The sequence below is a fragment of the Mytilus edulis genome, chromosome 11 (genome assembly GCF_963676685.1).
Source record: "Mytilus edulis chromosome 11, xbMytEdul2.2, whole genome shotgun sequence".
Classification (NCBI taxonomy): Eukaryota; Metazoa; Mollusca; class Bivalvia; order Mytilida; family Mytilidae; genus Mytilus; species Mytilus edulis.
Window position 1 is genome coordinate 58,637,503 of NC_092354.1, and position 25,637 is coordinate 58,663,139.

General features: G+C 32.3%; 2 protein-coding genes across 2 annotated transcripts; one reads left to right on the forward strand and one right to left on the reverse strand.

Moving 5' to 3' along the window:
- Window positions 1–2,625: 2,625 nt before the first annotated feature.
- On the forward strand, window positions 2,626–10,937 carry LOC139494427 (complement C1q-like protein 2). Its single transcript, XM_071282590.1, has 3 exons — window positions 2,626–2,758; window positions 4,731–4,919; window positions 10,534–10,937. The coding sequence occupies exons 1-3, from the start codon at window positions 2,626–2,628 to the stop codon at window positions 10,935–10,937; spliced, it is 726 nt and encodes a 241-aa protein (XP_071138691.1).
- Window positions 10,938–13,266: 2,329 nt separating this feature from the next.
- On the reverse strand, window positions 13,267–24,187 carry LOC139495923 (signal peptidase complex catalytic subunit SEC11A). Its single transcript, XM_071284330.1, has 7 exons — window positions 23,953–24,187; window positions 22,590–22,699; window positions 20,890–21,039; window positions 20,119–20,238; window positions 18,899–18,956; window positions 15,151–15,666; window positions 13,267–14,821 (listed from the first exon to the last, which is right to left on the reverse strand). The coding sequence occupies exons 1-6, from the start codon at window positions 24,010–24,012 to the stop codon at window positions 15,616–15,618; spliced, it is 549 nt and encodes a 182-aa protein (XP_071140431.1). The 5' UTR covers window positions 24,013–24,187; the 3' UTR covers window positions 13,267–14,821; window positions 15,151–15,615.
- Between the last annotated feature and the right edge of the window lie 1,450 nt (window positions 24,188–25,637).

The window sequence follows — 25,637 nt, forward strand, 5'->3', positions numbered from 1 at the left end:
ATTATATTGATGTGCCATTTGTATGCAAGAGTGACATTCCGTTGTATTATGTGCCAATTCGAAAAAGTTATGCGAGTATTCTCTCCCCTTAACAGGTTCATTATTTTATAGTTAAGTTTAGGTTTCTGATATAATTTTGAATAATTACAAAATGTATCAATTCAATATATTTCAGTTTTTGTTATTGGTGTATCAAAAACATAGATGTACGAATATAATTTCATAAATTTGAAACGTTTAAAATGATTACATACCAATATAAAGAACCGTTCATCATTTTTGAAAAAGACTATGAACGAAAATCGATTTATTTTATATTCCCTTGGTGATAGATTGATTGGGAAATGAACCAGCGTAACATAATGGTAATCACAGAGAGGGACCAGCAAGCAATTTTTAATTGTAGCTTATTCAACGTTAAAGCAATTTCCCACTATAAACGAATGTTACTTTATACAAATATAAGGACTTTGTTAGCTAAATCTACAAATTTTATTAGATATTATGATTTTTTATTGCAATAGATTAATATGCTATAATATAGCCCAATTCCATAAATAACATTGTCTGAGAGGCTCAAACGATGTTGTATAATAAGCTGTTCCTGTTAAGTTACTAGTAATTAACATATTACATGTCTTACATCCGTTTTCATGTTTACATGTAAATTATATTACCTTGAAATACATAAAGATGTCATGATTTACTTCCGTTGTCCTCATTTAATTTATTTGTATATCAATATATAGTTCATCAAACTGGCGGTTTTTCTCACGTAATAAGTGAAGGCCTGCAATGATTTAAGCACTACATTCTCTAAAACATGTAAAAAGATCACATACTTTAAGTTTACTGTTAAAACCTACAAACCTGGCAAAACCAGAGAATGTAGCGCAATTAGTTTTAACATCCATTTTTTACAAGATTGAGAAAATTTTGCAAAGACTGTATTCGAAAAAAAATATTTTGCTATTCAGATGACGTTTGTTGTATATGATTTGGAAAATATGAAACATATGCTCCTTCGAGTACAAACACTACAAAAAGTATGCATGTAAAATGTGCAGTGTTAAATGAAGTATGCCATAATACTGATAAATATATGATTTAGTTGAATTTTATTGACATTATAAGACCAGGTGGTCTCACCCCCGTTTAAGCGGTCTCAGGTAGGTTTCATTATATATTTCTTTGGACTTTCCATAAATATTTCCATTTATATTTCTAAATGTTTCTAAAGTTATCGGTTTTTCTTTTTGTTTTAAAGGGGCACCAGCTGTCAAATTCATGGTCATCGATTTGACGTAAATTCTAGTATTTGATTAATAATAATGTTAAACCTTTATCCAAATCATTAAAAGTATAAAATAAGCAATTTACATGGCATAGTGTCGAGAATATGTAGCTTCGTTTCGTGTGTTTTTTTAGTCCTGACGTCATCTAAATAATTATCGAGTTGACCTCCGAATACTTCCGATGACTATATAAGTCATATAAACATAAATAGAAATAGAAAAGCGAACTCGTGTATTGCATGTCTGTTTATCTTTATTTTATAGATTAAAAATATATGTTAATCATCGTTTTTACTTGTATAAGAATGAGTTTTTGTGGTTTGAATGAATCAGTTAAATGATTTACCTTTGTTTAACTTTCAATGTTGACCTTCTTTTCATTAAAACAATTATACACACACAATTCACGTGTTATCCATCACTCGCTAAGGGGTTAAATTTAAGTTCACATGAATACGGATTTAATGCGGTCGAATTATTCACTTGCAAGTGAATAATACATTACCAATGTTTCTTGCTTATTTTGACAAAATTAACCCGTACTGGCTGCTTAAAGCGAATTATTTTCCTATTTCACTTTCATTAATAATTGATCAAAAGAATATAATATTTTTGATGTTTTTATATATATCTCGTAGATAGTGCCCCTTTAAAAAATATCATATGCAAAGGTACATCTTTGATGTCATTCTATTGATAAAAATCTATATTACATCAAGAAGAAAATTAAACTTAGAATAGGGTTTTTTTTCGACAACAATATTAAACAGGAAATCGCGCCGGTCGCACTAGTTATTTAGGCACTGGGTTCTTCCGCTGCGGGGGAGTCTAAAGTCCCCGAGGGTATCATTAGCTCGGTAGTCAGGTACTGATGAGATACATACTAAACCTTTACGAAATTGAACGTTGATAAATTTAGAAATCATTAAGGAACAAAGAGTTCCAAATCATTCAGGCAAAATGGTGACATGAGATAAATTTAGCAGGTACTTTCACATCCATGGTTTCAAAAGAATTTTTTTTTGTCAGTTCATGATAAAAGGTATCGTAATACATAAAAGTCTCAAATGTACTTAAATACTGCGTATGGAAAGTATTTTGTTCCGTGGGTGTTTAAAAACAAAAATAATAAAAAAAATTAAATATAAAAAAACATTACGTTCTTCTCCCGATGTTTAAATATTTCAATATAGAAAGAAGGAATTGATATGATTGTTAATAAAGATAACTATCCATCAGAGAACAAATTATATAAACTTTAGCAAAACAAGGTAATCAATGAACATAATCAATACTGTATACCGGGAAATAAGCTATAACTGTAATCAGTATGACAAATGTAAAACATTTGGAGCAAGAAAAAACACGTCTTAATTTTGTGCAATCAGTGAACACCAATGATTTACAGATTGCTCCAAAATTGGAGCAGGCACATAAAGAATGTGGCGGTGTAAAACATGTGTGTGGGCGCTTTACTCTTCCCTAACCTGGGCAGTAATGTAACAGTATAACAAACAAAAAAATATTTGGCAAAGGCTTGTCTTTGCATGTCTCCATTAAGCACAGAGACAACTAACAAACAGATAAAAACAAGACAACAGCAAAAATTTACGATCATAGATGTTTGCATTTACTAGAATGTACAATCATATAAATCAATACTTTGTTTCTTATGTTTTTGGATAATTTGAGTTCAGGCTAACTTTTCTTTGGATCTGTTAAAAACGTTCCAATTGCTTTTTGCAGTGTGTTCTTATTAAATGTTGTAACACGACTGTAAGGAGAGTGTTGAGCTCTTAGTCACTTGTTTACCCTGCGACTTTCAATATGTGCCTGTTCAAAGCCTGCAGGATTTTTATGATATGTTCGTTGTCGTTTGTTGTGAAGTCTTATATAGGAATAGATTTTCTTAGTTGTATTTGGCAAAACTTTTAGAAATTTATCCTCATTGCTTTACAACTAACTTTGTAATTTATTTGACCTTTTAAACTTTTTTGAATTCAAGCGTAACTGTTGAGTCCTTGTAGACGTAACACGCGTCTAGCGTAAATACAAAACTTAATCCTGGTATCCATGATGAGTTTATTTACGTACTTGATTTGTCCGTTTAAACCTTTTTATTTTGAGCGTCATTCATTACTCTTAAATAGACAAAACTCTCGCCTGGTGTACAAATTATATGCCTGTTGTCTTAGATGAGTTTTTATGACATTATTGATTAACTTGAAGGTATTTATTATAGGTTTTACATAGACGTGATAAAAAAAACTGTCATGAAAAAAGTAATTTTAAAACATAGTGTGTTACACGTAAGCATTGCGTATAACTAAGTTCATTCCTGTCGTTCTCATTTGATAACATGGTCTCCTTAAAACGTCATGTGAATACATGTACCACGTCATGAATAAGACAGTTGTTTTCCATTGTTTTGATGTTTAATTTAAGCTTTGATGTTGCCATTTATTAAACTTTTTGTTTTAAATTTTCCTTGGAGTTTGGTATTTTGGTGATTTCACTATTTCTGATAACAATCTAATAAAAAAAAACATTTGTGACAGGCTCAACTGATAACATAGTTGCCTTAACAACAAGTTGTCTTCGTCTTAAATTAATGTTTTGTAGCATTTTAATCAGATCTTTTACTATTCAAACAAGTGCTTTATATCTAGAAAACAAATAAAGATGTGGTATAATTGACAATGAGACAACTAACTCTCCACAAGAGACCAAAGGAGTAAATGCATATCCGATAAAAGAGGGACGAAAGTTACCAAAGGGACAGTCAAACTCATAAATCTAACACAAACTGACAACGCCATGGCTAAAAATTAAAAAGACAAACAGAAAAATAATAGTACACATGACACAACATAGAAAACTAAAGAATAAACAACACGAACCCCACCAAAAACTAGGGGTGATCTCAGGTGCTCCGGAAGGGTAAGCAGATCCTGCTCCACATGTGGCACCCGTCGTGTTGCTTATGTGATTACAAATCCGGTAAATAGTATAATTCGGTAGGTCACATTCTCGATTATCCTAAAAACATAATCACTGTTGTACTTTTTTTTATTATTCCTCCTTATATTTCTATATCATTTTCTGACACCTAAAATTAAGAACGTCAGATTTCTTAATGCCAAGCTGTAATTGATTATTCTTTCAGTTTCTATCGATTTATTAGCAGAAAGGATAAAATTCATAATGGATAAAAGTCAATTGTGACATTGGTCAAGAAAGAAATATACTATTTTGCACCGATGTTACCTTTATATCAAATTAGAATAATAATACAAATTGTAATCTATGATAAGCGCAGTTAAAGACTAGAACGAAATGTCGGGCTGCATACGTTAACGAAAACATTTATTTAAAGACTTGCCACGTAAATTAGCAAAAACATGTTTTACTTAATTATACTGTCTCTTGTTTCAGCTGTGGTTACTGAACTATGTAGCAAAGAGATTCAGGTATTACGCAATGAAAATCAAATTCTGAGGAGGATTGTGACCAAGTTTGTAGACGAACTAACAGAACATAAAAACGCTCTAGATGAACTCATTGTGTTTAAGAAAAGTTTTGAAAACTATACCACTGCAAATGAGAATGAACGAAGAATGCACGGTAAGTACCCCTAAATTTCAATATAATAGATTTCCTAAATTGTATTAATAAATATTATTAATTCGTATATTTTAACTAATTTGATTCGTTCAGGGATAATCACATGTTAAACTATGTTTTCGAAGTCATGTTATGACTTTCATGATATTGTTAAAAGTTTTATAAACAAATATCTATGATTGAGTATTTGAAGTAAACAAATCTTCAAATACATAAGATGTAAAAAAAAAAAAAAGAAAAAAAGAAAAAAAAAGTGAATGAAATAACAACTAGTATGTTGTAAATATCTATAGACAATATGTTATCTATAAAATTCCAACAAAGGCAATAGTTATTAAAAGTACCCGGATGATAATTTAGTACGCCAGACGCGCGTTTCGTCTAAATAAGACTCATCAGTGACGCTCATATTAACATAGTTATAAAGCCAAACAATACAAAGTTGAAGAGCAATAGAGCAATGACGATTTTGATACAAATATGGTCAGAAATTTATAATAAAACAATTATAGCTTATTTATGAGGTTAATACAGAATATATCGACCCAAAGAAGTATATCGACTTCTCGGTCAATATACTTCTTTCAGGTCAATATATCATTGTATCGACCTCATACAAAGGCAATAATTGTATAACATAGTGGTTGATATGCTAACATAAAACATTACTTTTACTTTGTATAAACTGTACAACTTCACATATTTTTTTTCTTTTATGACAAAACAAGACGATAGGTACAACCACAAATCATCAATCAACAGACCGTGACCTAACGTACAACCGTTACCACAATAACCAACGGTCAACAGAAGACAACAAGTACATATTAGATAACTAGATATTGTAAAAAGTAAAATGACGTTTAAAACTCAGTGGAAAATTCAAAACGGAAGAGAATTTAAGTAAATGGCAAAAGTAAAAGGGTGAAACACTTCAAATGAATGGATTACAACTGTCATATTTCTGACTTGATGCAGGCATTTTTAACCCGTTATATACAAAGGCTGAACTCTGGAAGTGTAAACGTTTCAAATTATACTTGTGACACACCTCTGGTGGTCAGGATGGAGGTCCTCCATTTCTACATTCTATAATTTTTTATGCCATTTCACGCTATTCATTTTACTGTTTGCCCATTATTTGTTAATTTTTAGACCTCATCATTATAATTGTATACCTTACTCTTTGGGTCTTTTTTCTGTATTTTTCATATTTTTTGCCAATTATCCTCTATTCTGTAAACCTTCATCCTCATTTTCACCTCTTACTTTCCCCTATTTTTGATAGGTTTACCTCTTATATCTTTTTGTTTTGTTCACACATCGTTTTCTATATATTAAAATGTTTCTACCTAGTCAGAAATATGACAGTTGTTATCCATTCGTTTGCTGTGTTTTGGCTTTTGATTTTGCCTTTTGATTAGGGACTTTCCGTTTTGAATTTCATCGGAGGTCAGTATGTTTGTGATTTTGATTCTTTTGTCTCGCCTTGACGGAAACATAAAGCGAGACATAGGTATGCTGTTTCCGGCGGCGGCGTCAACAATGTATTAGTTTGTGATTAGGTCTAGTTTATGGTGAACCACAAGTGGTAGGTCAATCATATTTGGTATGCAGTTGTATAAGCATTGGCACATCTCATTTCCAAGGAAATTATTTGGCCCTGACCCCTCAGTCATGGTCTATTGACTTCAAAACTTTTTGCTTATTTACATGTATTAGTTTGTGATTAGGTCAGTTTATGGGGAAGCACAAGTAGTAGGTTAATGATATTTGGGACTGAACACAAGTAGAATAGAAACAATTCGGAGTACACAAGCTGATCCACCATATATAAAATCAAAGCAATGTAAACGCTGTATAGGCAGTTAACCAAAAACCAAGGCAAACATAATTATGAAAAATGTGGCAATGTTGCTTCAATTTGTTTTTTTTTTTTAATTTAGAAGAACATTAAACTTCATATATTTTACATTTATGTTCATTTAATGCATTAATCATTAAGGCAAATAATTCATATTTTATCAAGGTTTTCAAACGCAACGCATATATCAAATAATTTTTTTTCATGGTCAGGAGTCTGCAGTGGTACAAGTTCGCAATGATTGCAGTTCTTGTAGTTGATAGTTAACGTTGGTATAAGCTGACTGTTGGTAGTTTAAGTTAACTTTAGTACGAGCTCGTAAAAGTAGGAATGAACTTGCTTCCCTGGAAAGAAAACAGAGTTTGTGTTCTACAGTACAAAAGTTATGAGACACAAATCAGACAAATGTTTACTACTACAAGGATCAAAGGTGAGGTCTGACTGACCTGCCCATAGTAAATGTAAATAACCCCCACCTTCACCCCAAGTCCATGATGTCTAAGCTTAAAATAGAATGACAAGTAATTATAAAACAGCTGGTCAAACATTATTGGGCTTGAAGGATATGTTTTCTTTAAAATGAACCATATTAAAAGGAAACTTTTTATAGGACCAGAAATAATTCAAAATATAATTAAGTAAATTCTTTAAACCTATTCATTTGTTTCCATCAATAAGTTTTATAATAGACAAGAAATAATTGTAACATAATGCTGTGACGGTGTCTCCCTAACAAATCCAGCATAATTATTCATTCCCAAGGTCGCATGACATTGGGCATAGTCTAGTACACATTGGTTAGGTCTAGTAAAGTGATATGCATATGTGACGCCTATGTCATTCAATCTTTTTGAAATGACAAACAGGAATGAATATGGTTTAGGAGTTGGTATCTCAATCTTTTACAAGTTCTCAAAACACACACATGCAAGAGGGGGTGGGTTACCCTAGGGACTATCCCTATATTTCATTTGATTTTTTATATTGTCCCATACATAAATATATATGGTTTAGGGGTGGGGATCTCAACCGCTATCAAGTTTTCAAACAGTAGGGGGTAGGGTGACCCCAGTGACTTCCCCTATATTTCATTTTATTTGTTGTATTGTCTAATACATGAATATATATGGTTGAGGGGTGGATCTCATCTGTTTCCAAGTTATCAAACAGGAGGGGATTGGGTGACTCTAAGGACTCTCTCTATATTTCATTTGATTATTTCTGTTGTCCCATACATGAATATATAAGTTTTAATTTAAAGGAGGGGATCTCGATTGTTTCCAAGTTCTCAAACAGGAGGGTGGGATGACCGTAGGGACTCCCCCTATATTTCATTTAATTCAGAGGTTGGGATCTCAACTGATTTCAAGTTCTCAAACAGGAGGGGTGGGGTGACCGCAGGGACTCCCCCTATATTTCATTTGATTTGTTATATAGTTCCATACATGAGTATATATAGTAAAGGGGTGAGGATCTCGACTGTTTCCAAATTCTCAAACAGGAGGGTGTACAGTGACCCCAGGGACTCCCCCTATAATTCATTTGATTTGTTATATTGTACCATACATGAATATATATGGTTTAAGGGTAGGGATCTCGATACTTTTCAAATTCTCAAACAGGAAGGGGTGGGGTGACCCCAGGGACTCCCCCTGTATTTCATTTGATTAGTTATATTGTCCCATACATGAATAAATCTGGTTTAGGGGTAGGGATCTCGACTGATTCCAAGTTCTAGAACAGAAGGGGTGGGGTGACCCTAGGGACTTTCCCTATATTTTATTTGATTAGTAATATAGACCCATACATGAATGTATATGGTTCAGGGTGGGAATCTCATCCGTTTCAAAGTTATCAAACAGGAGGGGGTAGCGTGGCCAAATGGACTTCACATATATATCATATGATTTGCTTACATTCAGGTATCATATAATCTAGTTGCACTATTTGTGAAATAAAGTAAGAAACTTCCAGCTATTTTAACTGACCCATCAAAATCGAGAAAAAAAAATACCCATTGAAATTGCAGTAAAATGTTTACCATTTAAAAGCCTAGCATGAATTACCAACATTTATACTGTCACCAGGAACATATATATATTTTAGTTATACTGTTCCAAGCTGCCACATTGTATTGGATTTTGACATTAAAATTTGTCAAAAAGTAATTTTGAGTTCTGTACCAAATATTTTCTGCTTTGTCTTTCTTTTACATATATCTTTTGGTTTCCAATTCTAGTGTTTATATTTATTTACCTTGCATAGATGTATTTTGTCACCAGTTTTTTTAGTTGATCGCCAAAACCCGGAATTATCCTTATCCGCTTCCGGAATCGAATCCGATATTGTAATTGATTCTCACGGCATCCATTTTGTTTTCAATGGTGTTTTTGTCAGATACGATTTTACTCGAATTTACACATTATTTGTTGGCAATTTCTGTGTAAAGCTATCTGTTGAACAAAATGAACATCGCTGTCATGAATAATAATGATGAAAATAAGTTTTGAGATCGTTTGGAGACTTTGGTAAAAATGTTTGCAAAGTGTTTTTTTTTCTAATTCTCCGTCGGGCATGTCGGGCGTAGCTAGTTACCAAGTCGAAAGTCCTACTGCAAAAGTGGAAGGTCGCAGACCTTGGACCACCGCTAATTTGAACCCCATCCTCCAAATTGAAAATATACGATAATTTCGTCTTCTAATCTAAAGTTGACGCCAACAGCATGAACAGTTGAACTTATTTTAATAGACTGCTGCGTAGTTGACTACGTATTGATGACAAACAACATTCCTATGACTTTCGTCATTTCGGAAATCTAAACTACTTGTCTTTACAGATTTTCAGCGATTAAATATTTCATACATTTGTTCTTTGACATCTCAGACTCAAAAGCTCAGGGGATAATACACTACATAAGGATTCCTAATGTGCTCTACTTCCTATGTGCAACTTCAAAACGTTTGGGTGATTCGACGATCATTTAAGGTTTAACTGTCCAATTAGTTATAAATAACATAATATCTTGCTAGATAATAACAATGGCACGTAAATCAGCATTTATTGGGTAGAACTCAAATCTAGGGTGCTCGCATAAGGCAACTTAACTGCCTAAAAATCATGCGAATGTTATGTCAATGGTTGCTGGGAAAATTGGTGGTACATTACTATAAGTTAATCGAATATATTCGATGGAAAATGAAGAAGTGACGTAAATGGACGCATAAAAACAACATTGTAAAATGAAATTGGTTAGCCAGTGATGGTGTTCCATGAATGGAGGTTTACTATAACATATGTTTTGAAGGCATCAATGTGTCTAACTTTTCTCAAGTTAATTTTTAGTCTTTTTTTTAATTTAAACCTTACATGGAGAATAAACGCTCTTCGAGTACCAGACTTATAATGTAATACGCGCAAAGGCTTAATTGTTTCGTCTAATAAAAAAAGACTCATCAGCAGCGCTGGGTTCAAAAGAGAAATGACAAAATAAAAAAGTCAGTTAAAAACGTGTGCAAAAGTAAGTAAAATTTAGAAAATGATGATAAACGTTATAGACGAAAACGTATTGCGATCAGGAACAAAATGGTTGGACACATTATTTCTCAGGCCCGACCGGCTTTCGGATAATAGAGATATAAGTTGTTATTAGTGTCATATTCCACGATAAAAAATGTCACAAATCTAAAATAAGTATGTATAATTTTTTTTCATTTCTTATTTATGATCATTTATTTATTTGAATTCTTTCAGCAAAACGAGCAGCAGATTCTGTCATTGCATTTCATGTGTATGCTTCCAGTGATATGTATTCCCTAGGAGTACACCAAACTATACAATTCGACACCGAAGTAACTAATGAAGGCAATGGTTATAATAAATTTACGGGCACATTTATTGTCCCTTCGTCAGGTTTCTACGTTTTCACTTGGACAATCGATGTACTGGGTACCCTTTGTCAAACTGAACTTGCTGTCAACGGTATAGTTATTGGACTTTCTTATCCCGATTCTTTACAAAACGAGAACAACGCAATTTCCACGACTGTAGTTAAACAAGTATCGACAGGGGATGCAGTTGCTGTCAGAGCAAGAGGATGTCAGCGATTGCGAAGCGACACAGCTGCCAGATGTAGTTTTAGTGGATGGAAGCTTTAAAATAAATGTGCCAAACATTTTTATTGATAACTTGATACTTTGTTTCAATTAGTCAATTGTATATAGAGTCCAGATTGAAAATTCCTCAAACAAATCGAACTAAGACCTTCAGACCTTCCAAACCGTTGGTCCCAATTGTATCTGAGCACATGTAGAGTGCAAGAAAATTGTATCATATATTGTTTTTGAAATATAAATGAAGTAAAAAAAATCATACCTCAAAGTATGGCAATGCTTGGGCTCAGTCACAAAATTATTAATAAATAGAATAGAGATCGGAAACAGGAAATGTGTCAAAGAGGCAGCTACCCGACCAAAAAAAAGATTACAGCCCAATGTCACCAATTGGGCAATTGCCTGAAGGTAGGCTTCATCTGCTTTGGTAGCATCCGCCAGGTAGTCAGTACATTTGTATTGGTGTAATCTAAATGATGTAATTATTAGCATAATTATCATAAAATTATCATAAGCCTATCCTAAAAATCTGCCTTTTGACAGTTTACAGTTCTGAAGGTTTGGTTTTGATAGCCAGATTCTAAATAATTGTGACCTCAAAAATGACTAGCATAGAAACTAATTTCTTCATTTTAGATTGAAACAGCATCGTAGGTATCCAAGTGCAGTAAATCGTAGTTAGATATCACAGCGTTTTAACTAACTTTCAAATTGGTTTTTGCTGATTCTCTGTAAAGCAGGCAACATTTACGAGTGAAAGCAAAGAATGGTCTGCCCGGAGTCAGAATTAAGTTTCAATGTATTTTCGAAAGACTGCAGACTGTTATCATGTTACCTACATGTAACATCATAAACAACGGTCAGTAATAAAATTGACAATGGAAATGGGGAATGTGCCAAAGAGACAACAACCCGACCATAGAAAAAACAACAGCAGAAGGTCACCAACAGGTCTTCAATGTAGCGCCAAATTCCCGCACCCGGAGGCGTCCTTCAGCTGGCCCCTGTCTGTCAAGTACAAAGCAGGTTTCATGTTAATATCACATCAACATGTTCTCCTCCTGCATCTATATTTTATTTACCACTTCATGTCAAGCATGCATCCATCTCTTAAGATCAGATGATAAAATACTTGACTATTTTTGTCTTATTCGATTTTTGCCATGAGTTTTTCAGTCCCTACATAAATTCAGAGTTGATATTTCCCTTTGTATCTTCCACTTCTTTTTGTATTGGAAATTTTGCAATGAATTATTGGGAGTGTCCAAATAAATTTCCATGGAAAAGTGATGTGATATTACTTTAACAAATGCAAACCAAATATCATGTTCAAATTAGGTAACATTTCATTCCATAAAGCAAATTAACTTATTTATAATGAGGCAGATGATAATAAAATGACAATGAGAATTCATAACTCAAGGAGAAAGCAACAAAACCATGACAAAAACAATTACACAAACGAAAGAAAAAAACCTCTTGGTTCCACTTGTAGGGAGAAAAGAATCCTGCTCTTCACATGGCACAGTTACATGTATGTTAAACATGGTAAGTAACTTTCTACTCTTATTAAAGTGAGTGATAGAAGTGTACTTTTTCTTGTGCCATACAGTTTAGTTCTAACCCAACCTTGTGTCAAACTCAAGGTGTGTAGAAGGTGAAAAAAAAACAAGAATGTGTCCATAGTACACGGATGCCCCACTAATACTATCATTTTCTATGTTCATTGGACCATGAAATTGGGGTCAAAACTTTAATTTGGAATTAAAATTAGAAAGATCATATCATAGGGAACATGTGTACTAAGTTTCAAGTTGATGTAACTTGAACTTCAACAAAAACTACCTTGACAAAAAACTTTAAGCTGAACTTTGCACTATCATTTTCTATGTTTAATGGACCATGAAATTGGGGTCAAAACTATAATTTGGCATTAAAATTAGAAAGATCATATCATGGGGAACATGTATACTAAGTTTCAAGTTGATTGGACTTCAACTTCTTCAAAAACTACCTTGACCAAAAACTTAACATGAAGCGAACGGACGCACGGAGGGACGGACGAACGAACGGAGGCACAGACCAAAACTACCTTGACCAAAAACTTTAACCTGAAGCGAACGGACGCACAGACAAACCGAGGCACAGATCAAAAAAGATAATGCCCCTCTACTATCGTAGGTGGGGCATAAAAATAACTAACTCCAAGGAAAATTCAAAAGAGAGAGTCCCTTATCAAATGTCAAAATCAAATGCACAAACAAATCAAACAAATGGAATACAATTGTTAAATTCCTGATTTTGTACAGGCATAGTGAATTGTATGACAGTCACACTGTAAACACCACAGTAAGAATTGAAAAACAGAACATAGTTTACAAGTTTTTTCATCATTTATTTCCAGTAACCAAATTTTCTTTGACAAAATATAACAAATATATATTACTACATTCTTACAAGATGTAATATAAAGAAGTACAATAAATTTAAAATAGTCAAAACGAACAGGTTTTGCATACTTAAAAAAAAAATGGCCAAGAAAATGATTAACCTCATCAAAAGCCTGTGGTTTCGACTCAAGTTGAGTATTTCTAAATGATTCTGTAATGAATGAACATTAGAATTCTGTATTTTGAGACATAAAATGTTCTAGCTACAAAGTTTGAACAGGGCGCAGAGCAAACCCTTTTCTATTGACGCCCCTGTCAAAAGTATTTAATTTTATAACACTATTTTAACAGAAACTTGATTGTACCAAAGTGCCTGAGTTATTTGCTAATTAATTTGAGGCTTAAATAATTGCCCTTTTTTCAATAACATGTATGCGTAAATTTGTCTTTTTTATGACTAGAACCCTACCCTTATCAAATCCTGAATAGAACACTTAGAGTAATATTTTCATTTCATTACTAAGGATCTTTACAGACGAAAAATTGCATCATGACATAAAGCTACAAGACAAATCACTTATTACAGCAAAAAGATTAAATATTTAATTTTGTTGTAGTTTCAAGATTTCTAATAAGTAAAGAAGCAAACATGGGTTATCAATACTCTTTAATACTAATATATAATTGAAACATCTAAAAGGTTTTAAACATAAGACCCATGAAAGATAAATTTTGAAGAAGAACAATGATAAAAATCAAAAACAACTTTGTTATCAGAAACCTAAACACACATGAAAAAAAAATATTTCCAGTCAGGAATGTCATAGAAAGATAAGAATATTTACCATGTTAACAAGCTAAATAAAAAAAACACTGGTATTTTTTATGGTTATCTTAACATACTATATAGGGTAATAACTATCATAATTTAAAATTTAAAATAATATCTTACACAAAATTGAATTCATACAGAAAATATCAGTAACATGAATTTCATCTGTAAGACAATTCTTTAAAAGATAATATATTTAACAGTGGGGTATTTGCACTCTTTAATTTGATAATTTACTGAAATAGACTGAAACTATGTGATGAAGGTTAAATGTTAACTAAAACAAACATTTTGATATTGTTAATGTGTTATGAGTTACAACTCTGTATTAGTAGATGAATAATGATAAAAATTCATACCCACAGGGGTATAATTTCAAAACAAGAAAATGTACACCAAGGCTCTCCATTTAAATTTTCTACTTCGTTTGCATTCATACAGTGTAAAACTTACAAAATTCAATGATAATAAATTTCAGCTTTTTGTTTGTAATGTCATCAATCAAATTTATAGTTTTGCAGCAACAACATTCACACAACAGAAGTTTTAGTACAAATGTAACACAGTATCTTATAAAATGACTAGAAAGCACCAAAGTTGTCATTGTCAGAGTATGTAAAATGAAAACTACTAATGATGAACGTTGAATATTAGTTTCAATCAAAAAACTGATCTAAATGACCTTTAGCTTCACCTTTAGGAGATAACTGTATTGTATTTTAAGCTCCGACGGCATCAATTGGGGATTTGATGGTCGCAAATTAAGTTTACTGGCGACGCGTTAGCAGAGACAGTAAACGGGTATTTGCGACCATCAAATCCCAAATTGATGCCGTCGGAGCTTAAAATACAATATTGTTATCTCCATTCTAATGAAACTGACAGAAAACAACGTTAAAACATGTATTTAAAATCTGTTATATGCCGTCTGCGCTTGCGCGTACGTCCCATAGCATCAATTGTCAATTGATGCTATGTAAGAAAGTGACGTTATCCAATCAAAATGAACGTTACAAACATTGTTGCATTAGAATACTTATTATATTGAGCAAAATATATTTGTCAATGTTTACTTAACTTGTAATTCACATGTATTATACAGGTGTAAATACTTTTGGTGTCCTTTAAAAAGAGTAAGCTAAATTGGTCTCTTATACTGCAATAAAATTGAGAATGAAAACAGGGAATGTGACAAAGAGACGACTGACCCAGGTGCAAGTCTTTTTACAACATCTGAATACAGTCCACAAAAACCAATGCAAATACACATTTTATATAAAATTGTTATCATAAAAATCGATTGTTTTGGTTTTGTCAAACTAGTAAATATGTGTTTTACAAAAAATGTATTATTATGGTTCTCATAAATTTAACATGACTGCTCGAAACTGAAAATGATATTGTTTGACACCAAATTGTTTTTATAAGCACTAAATTTGCTGACATGATTTATTTATGTCTGATGATCTTTCATCCAATGCCCATTTATCCACCAACAGATCTATTCTCTATGAAGTAACACAAACAGTCCAAGACAGGCTAATATGGCATACTGTAAAATAAAATAGAGAAAGATAGAATTAAACAGTAAAAGTCTTGAGTATATGGCATGCTGTAAAATAAAACAAAGAATCTTAACACAAACAGTCCAAGACAGGCTAACATGGCATACTGTAAAATAAAACACAGAATCTTAACACGAACAGTCCAAGACAGGCTGATATGGCATACTTAAGAAATAATTCCTTCATGTTGGGTAGGCATTATATTTGTCGAGATTTTACACTGAGCGTTAGATTTTACACTGAGCGTTAGCGAGGTGTAAAATGTGGTCAAATATAATGCCTACCCATGTTAAAATGAGCATAGAGCATGACATGAAGGAACTATTTCGATTCTAATAGGACAAATACAGTATTTTTATAGGCCAAGGCGTACGAAAATACCGTAAAAATGTTTAGTTGTTCCCATTTCCTCCCCGAGGAGTCTGTACATTACATTTCATATTTTAATTTAAAAAATACCAGGAGGGTAACTATATGTTGTTCGATATAACATATAACAAAAATGTATGTAAGCTATTTGAATGTATATATTTTATAGGATAACAATGGAAATAACTTTAATATAAACAGTAAATTTGTGCGCATGTGTCAAACATATTTTGTGCTCATTAAAACATAGCTTTGTTTACAAAGCGTATTAAGGACGTCATATAAGAATGTAAAATAAAGCATAGAATCTTAACACAAACAGTCCAAGACAGGCTAATATGGCATACTGTAAAATAAAACAGAGAAACTCAATATCAACGGTGAAAGACAGGCTAATATGGCATACTGTAAAATAAAACATAGAATCTTAACACAAACAGTCCAAGACAGGCTAATATGGCATACTGTAAAATAAAGCATAGAATCTTAACACAAACAGTTCAAGACAGGCTAATATGGCATACTGTAAAATAAAACAGAGAAACTCAATATCAACGGTGAAAGATAGGCTAATATGGCATACTGTAAAATAAAACATAGAATCTTAACACAAACAGTCCAAGACAGGCTAATATGGCATACTGTAAAATAAAACATAGAATCTTAACACAAACAGTCCAAGACAGGCTAATATGGCATACTGTAAAATAAAACAGAGAAACTCAATATCAACAGTCCAAGTCAGCCTAATATGGCATACTGTAAAATAAAGCATAGAATCTTAACACAAACAGTCCAAGACAGGCTAATATGGCATACTGTAAAATAAAACAGAGAAACTCAATATCAACAGTCCAAGTCAGTCTAATATGGCATACTGTAAAATAAAGCATAGAATCTTAACACAAACAGTCCAAGACAGGCTAATATGGCATACTGTAAAATAAAACAGAGAAACTCAATATCAACGGTGAAAGACAGGCTAATATGGCATACTGTAAAATAAAGCATAGAATCTTAACACAAACAGTCCAAGACAGGCTAATATGGCATACTGTAAAATAAAACATAGAACCTTAACACAAACAGTCCAAGACAGGCTAATATGGCATACTGTAAAATAAAACACAGAATCTTAACACAAACAGTCCAAGACAGGCTAATATGGCATACTGTAAAATAAAGCATAGAATCTTAACACAAACAGTCCAAGACAGGCTAATATGGCATACTGTAAAATAAAACAGAGAAACTCAATATCAACGGTGAAAGACAGGCTAATATGGCATACGTATAGATTATAACATGCCCTTTTCCATATTGGCCCTGGTATCATCCCGAGACTCCCATATCTGCCTCGAGGCTTTAGCCGAGGGCCGATATGGGTCGAGGGATGATACCCGGGCTAATATGGAAAAGACATGTTATAATCTTTTTATCACATATTTAAGTTCTGCAGAAAAGAGAAAAAAAACGTAAATTATATCAATTTTATGATACATAAAAGGTAAAATCTTAAGCAAATTATCACAAACGTGTTGTTAAGGATGAAATGACGTCACATCATTAGGAACAGGGCACAATATGGATATGTCTTTTTTGCCCCGGGCAATTTTGAGGTTATTGCATATGCAAAACCTAATGTATTCATAACAAATATGTGATAATGTAGAATAAAGCATAGAATCTTAACACAAACAGCCCAAGACAGGCTAATATGGCATACTGTAAAATAAAGCATAGAATCTTAACACAAACAGTCCAAGACAGGCTAATATGGCATACTGTAAAATAAAGCATAGAATCTTAACACAAACAGCCCAAGACAGGCTAATATGGCATACTGTAAAATAAAACATAGAATCTTAACACAAACAGTCCAAGACAGGCTAATATGGCATACTGTAAAATAAAACAGAGAAACTCAATATCAACGGTGAAAGACAGGCTAATATGGCTTACTGGAAAAATAATTAAGAGGAAAACTCAATAAACAGGCAAAGTCTGTTATAAATATTTGTTTTTACTAATTTTTTAAATTTTTTTTAATTATTTCAGGCCAATTTAGGGCCTTTTAAACAGCACCTTTGGTTTTTTTTTCTCCCAGTTACTGGTTGATTGCCTTTTATTGCTTCAATCTAAGTCATGTGAACTTAAATAGATAGTTATCGGGTTCACTTTATTATTTATTTATTTTTTCAATGTTTTTTACATCATTTTTGCAAGAGATTAAGCATGTTACAGTTTAAGTGCAACTAGGATGAAAATTAAAACACTATTGGTTTGTTTATATATTATGTGTTTGATACAACCGAATGGAACAAAATAATGCCATGAGATTGTACGAACAGATTAAACACTCTATTGTCTAGTTCTATTTCTAATACTAAGGCTTTTCTACCTCAGGAATAGATTACCTTAGCTGTATTTGGCAAAACATTTAGGAATTTTTGGTCTCCAATGCTCTTCAACTTCGTACTTTATTTGACCCTTTAAACATTTTTGATTCGAGCGTCACTGATGGGTCTTTTGTAGTCAAAACGCGCGTCTGGCGTATATATAAAATTTTGGTCCTGGTGTCGTTGATGAGTTTATTTGTTTCTAGTATCTAGTGGAGAATTACGATTGTTTCACTGGTTCTGTGGCTTATCACTCATTGTTTAGTATAACATTATTGTATATATTAGTTTATCAGAGGTTTGATAATTAGTGATTTAATTTTTTATTTTAACACTAAAAATAATAATAAAAATACAATAAAAACCAAATTTAATTTGTTTGACTTCAAAAACTAATGAACATCATCCTTTCAGTCAATCCCTAGTCCTTCAAAAATATTCTTTTTCTTACCTTAAATTTAGGATAATCATTCATTAAAATAGTCACTATTCCAACATAAGGTACAAATCTGAAATCAAAAAAGAACATCATGAACACTGTTCAGTTATTTAAAATATGCATAATAAATATATTACAGTTATCTCCCCCTTAGTAGACAATATCAAATATGTTCTGGCATTATATCAGTCAGGGCTATTCCAAGATAAATGCATCAAAAGCATACTTTTTTGTATTCCCTAATCTCCCATAACTCTCATTTTCATATGGTAAAATAATTTAAATTGTTCCACTCCTAATAACCACAGAAAAAAAATCATTTTGTGTAAAACCCTTCCTTCATAATGAGATTCAGATTTGTTTTATTCATTTTATAGACCAAAGACTTGCTGATCCAAAATTTCAAATATAATTGAGTTGTAATTAAAAATTAATTGGTCAATTACGGCTAATTTTGGCTGTGTAATTCATTACTTTCAATTACTTGTTATTGAAAAAATGCTCAATTACACATTGCATTCAATCACTTGAAAAATTGTAATTAAATACGGGCAATTACATATTTCATTTACCCCATGTCTGACCACCGTCATACATTCTGATCTCATAATCTGAACATATCCCTATCTTCTCTTATCATGCTTATAATCACAACATGAATATTCCAAAAACAGTGGTATGTAATTGGTTTGATGTAGTATTCTAAATATAGTGAAACTTCACTTAATTTTGATTTCTCTGTGGATTTTTTTACCTTTGAAAAACCTTTTCCAATTACCTCCCTTATTTCTTTAAACTGGTATAAAATTATGCACAAATTTGAGACAGAAAAATTCATGTATTAGCACATTTCAGGTTGCAAAGATTATAATTATATCTTATATTGTTTGTAATTCTCATAATTTGATACCAGTTATATAACACTAAATTTAAACAAAAATCTTCTCATAATTTTTCACACAAATCAAGTTCCTTTTACATGCTGTGGATTCATTATTCTTTGGATACAATTTTTTTTTTATATTATTTCAATTGAAGAGACAAACCAGAAATGTAAATGTTCAACAAAAAATAATTTCCTATACGCTGGATAGGATACTTTGGCAAATCAACAAAATCAATTTTCCCTGAGCATGCTGAATATAAAAATGTTCGTTCAAACTTTGAAAATTGGCATTCATGAAAAATAAATGAATCATCCTGTTTCCATGTATCAAAGTTCATTTTCTTACCCTCTAGCTCTTCCTACGACATCTTTTTTCTCTAACCATAACTGTCCTGGAGCATATAATCCTCGGTCATCTACTGAATTATTATCTCCCTTTGTTAAAAATCTCACTGTTCCATCTTCTCTACAAAATAAATCATCTCATGTCACATAACAACAATCAGAGAGTTTCAACCTAAAGGGCTATGGGTAATTTCATTGCTCCTACCCCAAAATGATGATAACCTCACATTGTTGGATAAAAAATCATAAATAAAGACATTTACATGAAATTTTATTCTTCATTTTCTTCCTGTGTTGGCTGATCAGTGATCTAGCCAATTCAAAACCCTTGCTTAATATCTTTCAAAAAAGTGTAACTCAACTATACATGTACATTGTTTAGTACAGAGGGGGGGAATTGTGTCCAGATGCAGAAAAAATAAATTCCAATTGAACAACGGCAAATAGCATCTGTAACTTTTACATACATGTATGAGCTGTGTCAGACGGAAATCAACCTTATGCAAATGAATATAAATACATCTGTTTACCTATTCCAGGTTGGAAAAAATCTCTATGAAAAGTCTGTTACAGTTTGAAAATTTAGTTGATATAAGAACCCTTCAAATCAGACCAAATTTTGTCTTCTATTGAGATTTAATTTCAATGTTCCAAACTCAATCAAATTCTTACACATGTAAATGTACACATGCATTTAGATAAGTTTAGTTTCTATCAGACACAGTTTGTATGATGTTATTTTTCTGTTTTTATATATGTTTCTTTAATTTACTTTTCATGAACTTTAAGCACTCTGTGTACAATTGGAATATCTCTGCCTTCTACTTTAAACACAACAATCTCTCCAACACGGATTGGTTCCTCTCTGTGGTTGGTCAAGAATAACAGATCTCCTCTGTGAAATGCAGGTTCCATACTTCCACTAAAATTTAAATAGAGTTATGAAAACATAATACTGTACTCAATTTTGGGACTTATCCTAGATTTTTAATTGAATCTAAAATTTACATACATTCTAATTGGACTTTTAAACTGAGTTTAACCATGTTAACTATGAGCAGTGCTGTGTATTTGTTTATTTCAGCTAGGGTACAATCTTTTGAAAGTGTGTATCATTACAACTTAAGTAGATCACTGTACAAATGCTGTAAGATCTTTGTAAGGGAAGCTACATGTACCCAGGGATCTCCATGGCCTTTTTAACGATGGTGCCCCGCCATCGTTCAAATGTCTTGCACCATCGTCAAATGACTAGCGCCATCGTTAAATTGTCTTGCGCCATCGTTAAATTGTCTTCAGTCATCGTTCAAAACTTCATCGTTTTTTGTAGCCTGACGTCATTTTTTTTATCAATTATAATCAAATGTATGTAATTGCATAACCCTTTATAGGCTTTTTACGTTATAATCCAATACAGTTCTAACGCCTGAGGGATATCCGGATTAAAGATCGCTAATCACTTGTACCTGAGCTTGTACAGGTAGATCAACAAACCAGACAGGAGAATACTATCTGAGGATAGGAAAATATAAAAAAGAAGATGTGGTATGTTTGCCAATGAGACAACTACACATGTATCCACAAAAGACCAAAATGACACAGAAAAAAAATACAGTATAAGAAATAGATCATTGATCATGATAATCAGTCAGGGGACTTACTGAAATAAGTGATTTTTAAATCACTTATTGAGTAGCAAATTCAAAGTTTTGTCACAAATTGGGATTTTGTAGTTTTTTCAAAATTTTAAACATATAGGTTTAAATAATATTATCTTTTAATTAGTAAAATTGAAAAAAATGAACTTTTTGCTTCTTTTAAGTAGCAAGGTTTATGCCTTAGATGCTTTCATTTACATGTAGCTGAAAATTCTATTTTATTTGAAAAAAATGCTATAATAATGGCTTTACATAATGAACTGATACTTTCTTAACAGATTTTTCCCAGCAGTGGGAGTATTTTTCCTGTAAAGTTCAAGGTTTCATCTTTCAGATTATGTAATAAAATTCTACTGTTCACGATACAAATTTCACTGTTCGGGGGTGTTGAAATTAGTGGGGGTTATTAAAATAATGATACTTAAATAAGTGATTTTTGGGAAGGAAATTGAGGTATGATACTTAAACAAGTGATTTTAATGTCATTATCCTAGATTCAGTACAAGGTCATCACCTGAAATGACCTGGTCATCTTAGACAACACAGATGTTGGTTCTAATAAGTTTAGAAAAATAATTAGTCCCTGGATCATTTGTATTCTATATTTAAAGCTACAATAAGATTAAATCACTTCTTCTAGTGATTAATTTGTACTACTTAAATAGGTGATTATTAAAGAAAGACAACTCTTACTTTCAACTTTTATGGAAATAATGTTACTTTAACCAGTCATTTAGAAAATCACTCATTTAAGTAATTCCCCTGACTGATAATAGAATAAGTAGACAGCTCATGCATTTATGATAATATATACCTGAGAACTACCACTATAGGACTCTCACTTCCAGTGACTACCATTAGACCTTTCCATATCATCAGAGCTGATGATACTATCATACCAAAATTCAAAACTTGATAGTACAGCTATAAAATATACAAAGATAATATATAAATAAAACTAATGTATCATTATTTTTCTTACATATTTAATTAAAAAGAATATAAATATTTACATGATTTAGATATATAGCATGCACAAAATGTACCAAAATAAAGTGGGCTTCAAAGGATAGGCTCCTTCCATATGATCTTTCAAAGAGAAATTTCAAATGCCATAATGAATGTTTCACTGTGAAAATTCTCAAACTATGAGAAAATCAAGAGTGGCAAGGAGATGAAAATTACATAACAATGAACGTTAAAATTTACAGGCCCTGATCTCAATTTTTAGATTCCTTTGTTAGAGTCTGTTGGCCTGCAGAGACAATTTTTACAGGCCCAAGAGCAATTTTACAAGCCTGGGCTGCTGGCCTGTTGCTTAGCATGAAGACTGCATTTATGAAGGGAAAAGTGAAAATCTACAAATTTAGACCTGATTAATAATCATATGGATCCAATACACCTTATTGTTATTTGTCGGCCATTAGGCATTACTGGACAACACACAGGTTCACGTAAAAATTTGAAGTCAAAATACAAAATATCTTACGCCACAATGGAAAAGTGATTGTTGTATAACGTCAATAGTTCAAGCTGGACAGATTTTTGGGTCAGTCAGGAATACACCTTATCGTTAATCCCAGCTGACCCGGCCACTTGACCTGACGATAATAACTTTTTCTTTGTGGCGTCAGATATTTTGTTTTATGACGTCAAAATTTTATGGGAACCTGTGTGATTTTCAGTAATGGCTGACAAATAGCGATAAGGTGTATAGAGATAAAGGCATGTGTATGCTGTCAGTCTGCTCCATAAGCAACACATCAATTTTTATACAGGCAAATATCCACTTTTTGATATGGAACAAGCTCTCAAGTCCCATGGCTCTAAGACAAATTTTGAGTGTTCTGTAGTATTCTGTAGTGTTTTGGGGTAAAAACTTAAAAAGACACAACATGTTGTGCTAGTTAAATTATTGGCTTTGTTTCATGTACAAAGCATAACTGTTTTTAGTGTTACTAGTACTTGTAACTGAAGTGCCATTCTGTGGATAGTGACAGAGTATTTTTGAATGCACTGATAGCACTGGCAAATATGCAAAATACATTCAAACATAGAAAAACAAGAACATGTAACGAGTTCTATACGTGTCAGAAACGGACAATTTTTGCCAGATGTTTTGTCTGTTTTACTTTCCACGATCATTTATTGGTGATTTAGATGCATGAAATGTTAACCTGTCTTTTGTTCATCCGCCGCACATCATCTAGAAAATCTGCCTCCATTAACCCGAACATTTTGTATGGTTAAAAAAAAATCTATCGTCTTTTTGTAAAAACTGCCGGTTCTACTTCCTTTCGATGATTCTAAATCTCGTACAGCTAGATATCCGAGATCACTCCGAGATTTCGACTGGTTACCTTAACCATTACTAGTCTTCGTCAGTACTGAAAAAAAAGAACCAGTAAAAGTAAATTAGAAAATGTTGACGGACAGAGCATAGTGAATAATCCGGAAAAAAGTATTTGTATTTCAATGTATATAACATGTATAATTTTCTAATTAGTTATCAAAGGTACCAGGATTATAATTGAGTACGCCAGATGCGCTTTTCGTCTACATAAGACTCATCAGTGACGCTCATATCAAAATATTTATCAAGCCAAACAAGTACGAACTTGAAGAGCGGCATTGAGGACCCAAAATTCCAAAAAGTTGTACCAAATACGGATAAGGTAATCTATTCCTGGGATAATTTAATTAATTCTAAACAATTTTTCTCTTTTTTTTTTAATTTATTTTGCCCATTACTCTTATTATTTCTGGGGCTAACGTGAGGGTACACACATTGCACCTCTTTTGAAGGTTTTTTTCACCAACGTTTATCATGTTATGATCTAGACAAATGTATCCATTCTGAGTTTATTTGAAGATGTATCGATCATTATTTACTATATGGTTCCACAAATTTAATTTAAACTACGTTTTCAAGTGAACACTAATATGTTGTTATATACTATCAGAGACATATAATACATAATTGTATTATATGTCTCTGATACTATGAACGTTTTTGGTTTTTTTTTTTTTTTTTTTTTGTATATAACTTTATTTATCTATGTTGAATGACGTGCATTGTGTCAAATTACAATTTAATTAAAATATTGATCTCTGATTTCGTTATACTACATATGAGCTCATATATAGTATATTGGCAAACGAAATCAGAGATCAATATTTAAATTAGATTGTGCCAAATTATAAAAAAAACAATTCTGCTCGGCTATTTTTTCTAAACAGGTGCAATTTGGTTAACGTTGGGTTCCTCTATTATTTATTCTTTTCAGGAATTCTTCTCGTTGTTCTCTATTTTGTAAACGGGCCAGATACCCTCATTCATGTAAAATTATAGATACGATGACATTTTCCTATGACTGCTACTCTCTCAGCATGGTTACAAATCCCTCCTATTATCTACAATGAAGCAAAAGTGAATTTAAAGCAGTTGCAGCAATTCTCATAGTCTATACACAACACGTGAGTATTGTATTGATTACTGTTGCTTAAAATTATTCAAACTTTCAAAGGTTGGTACCTATATTAAAACGTTTTAATCCACTCTATTTGTTTGCATCTGTCCCAAGTCAGGAACCTGATGTTCAGTGATTGTTGTCGTGGTTCATATGTGTTTCACCTTTTTATTCTAGATTAGACTGTTGGTTTTGCTGTATGAAGTGTTTTACACTAGTCAATTTTGGGATTCCGTATAGCTTGTTCGGTGCAAGACAAGACTCCGTGTTAATTCTACAAATTGTTACAAGTACTTGGATGGAGAGTCATCTCAGTGACACTCATACCACATTTTCTTATTTCTATTTTATGTTTATACCACATATCTATCACTTTACTATGTATACTGCAT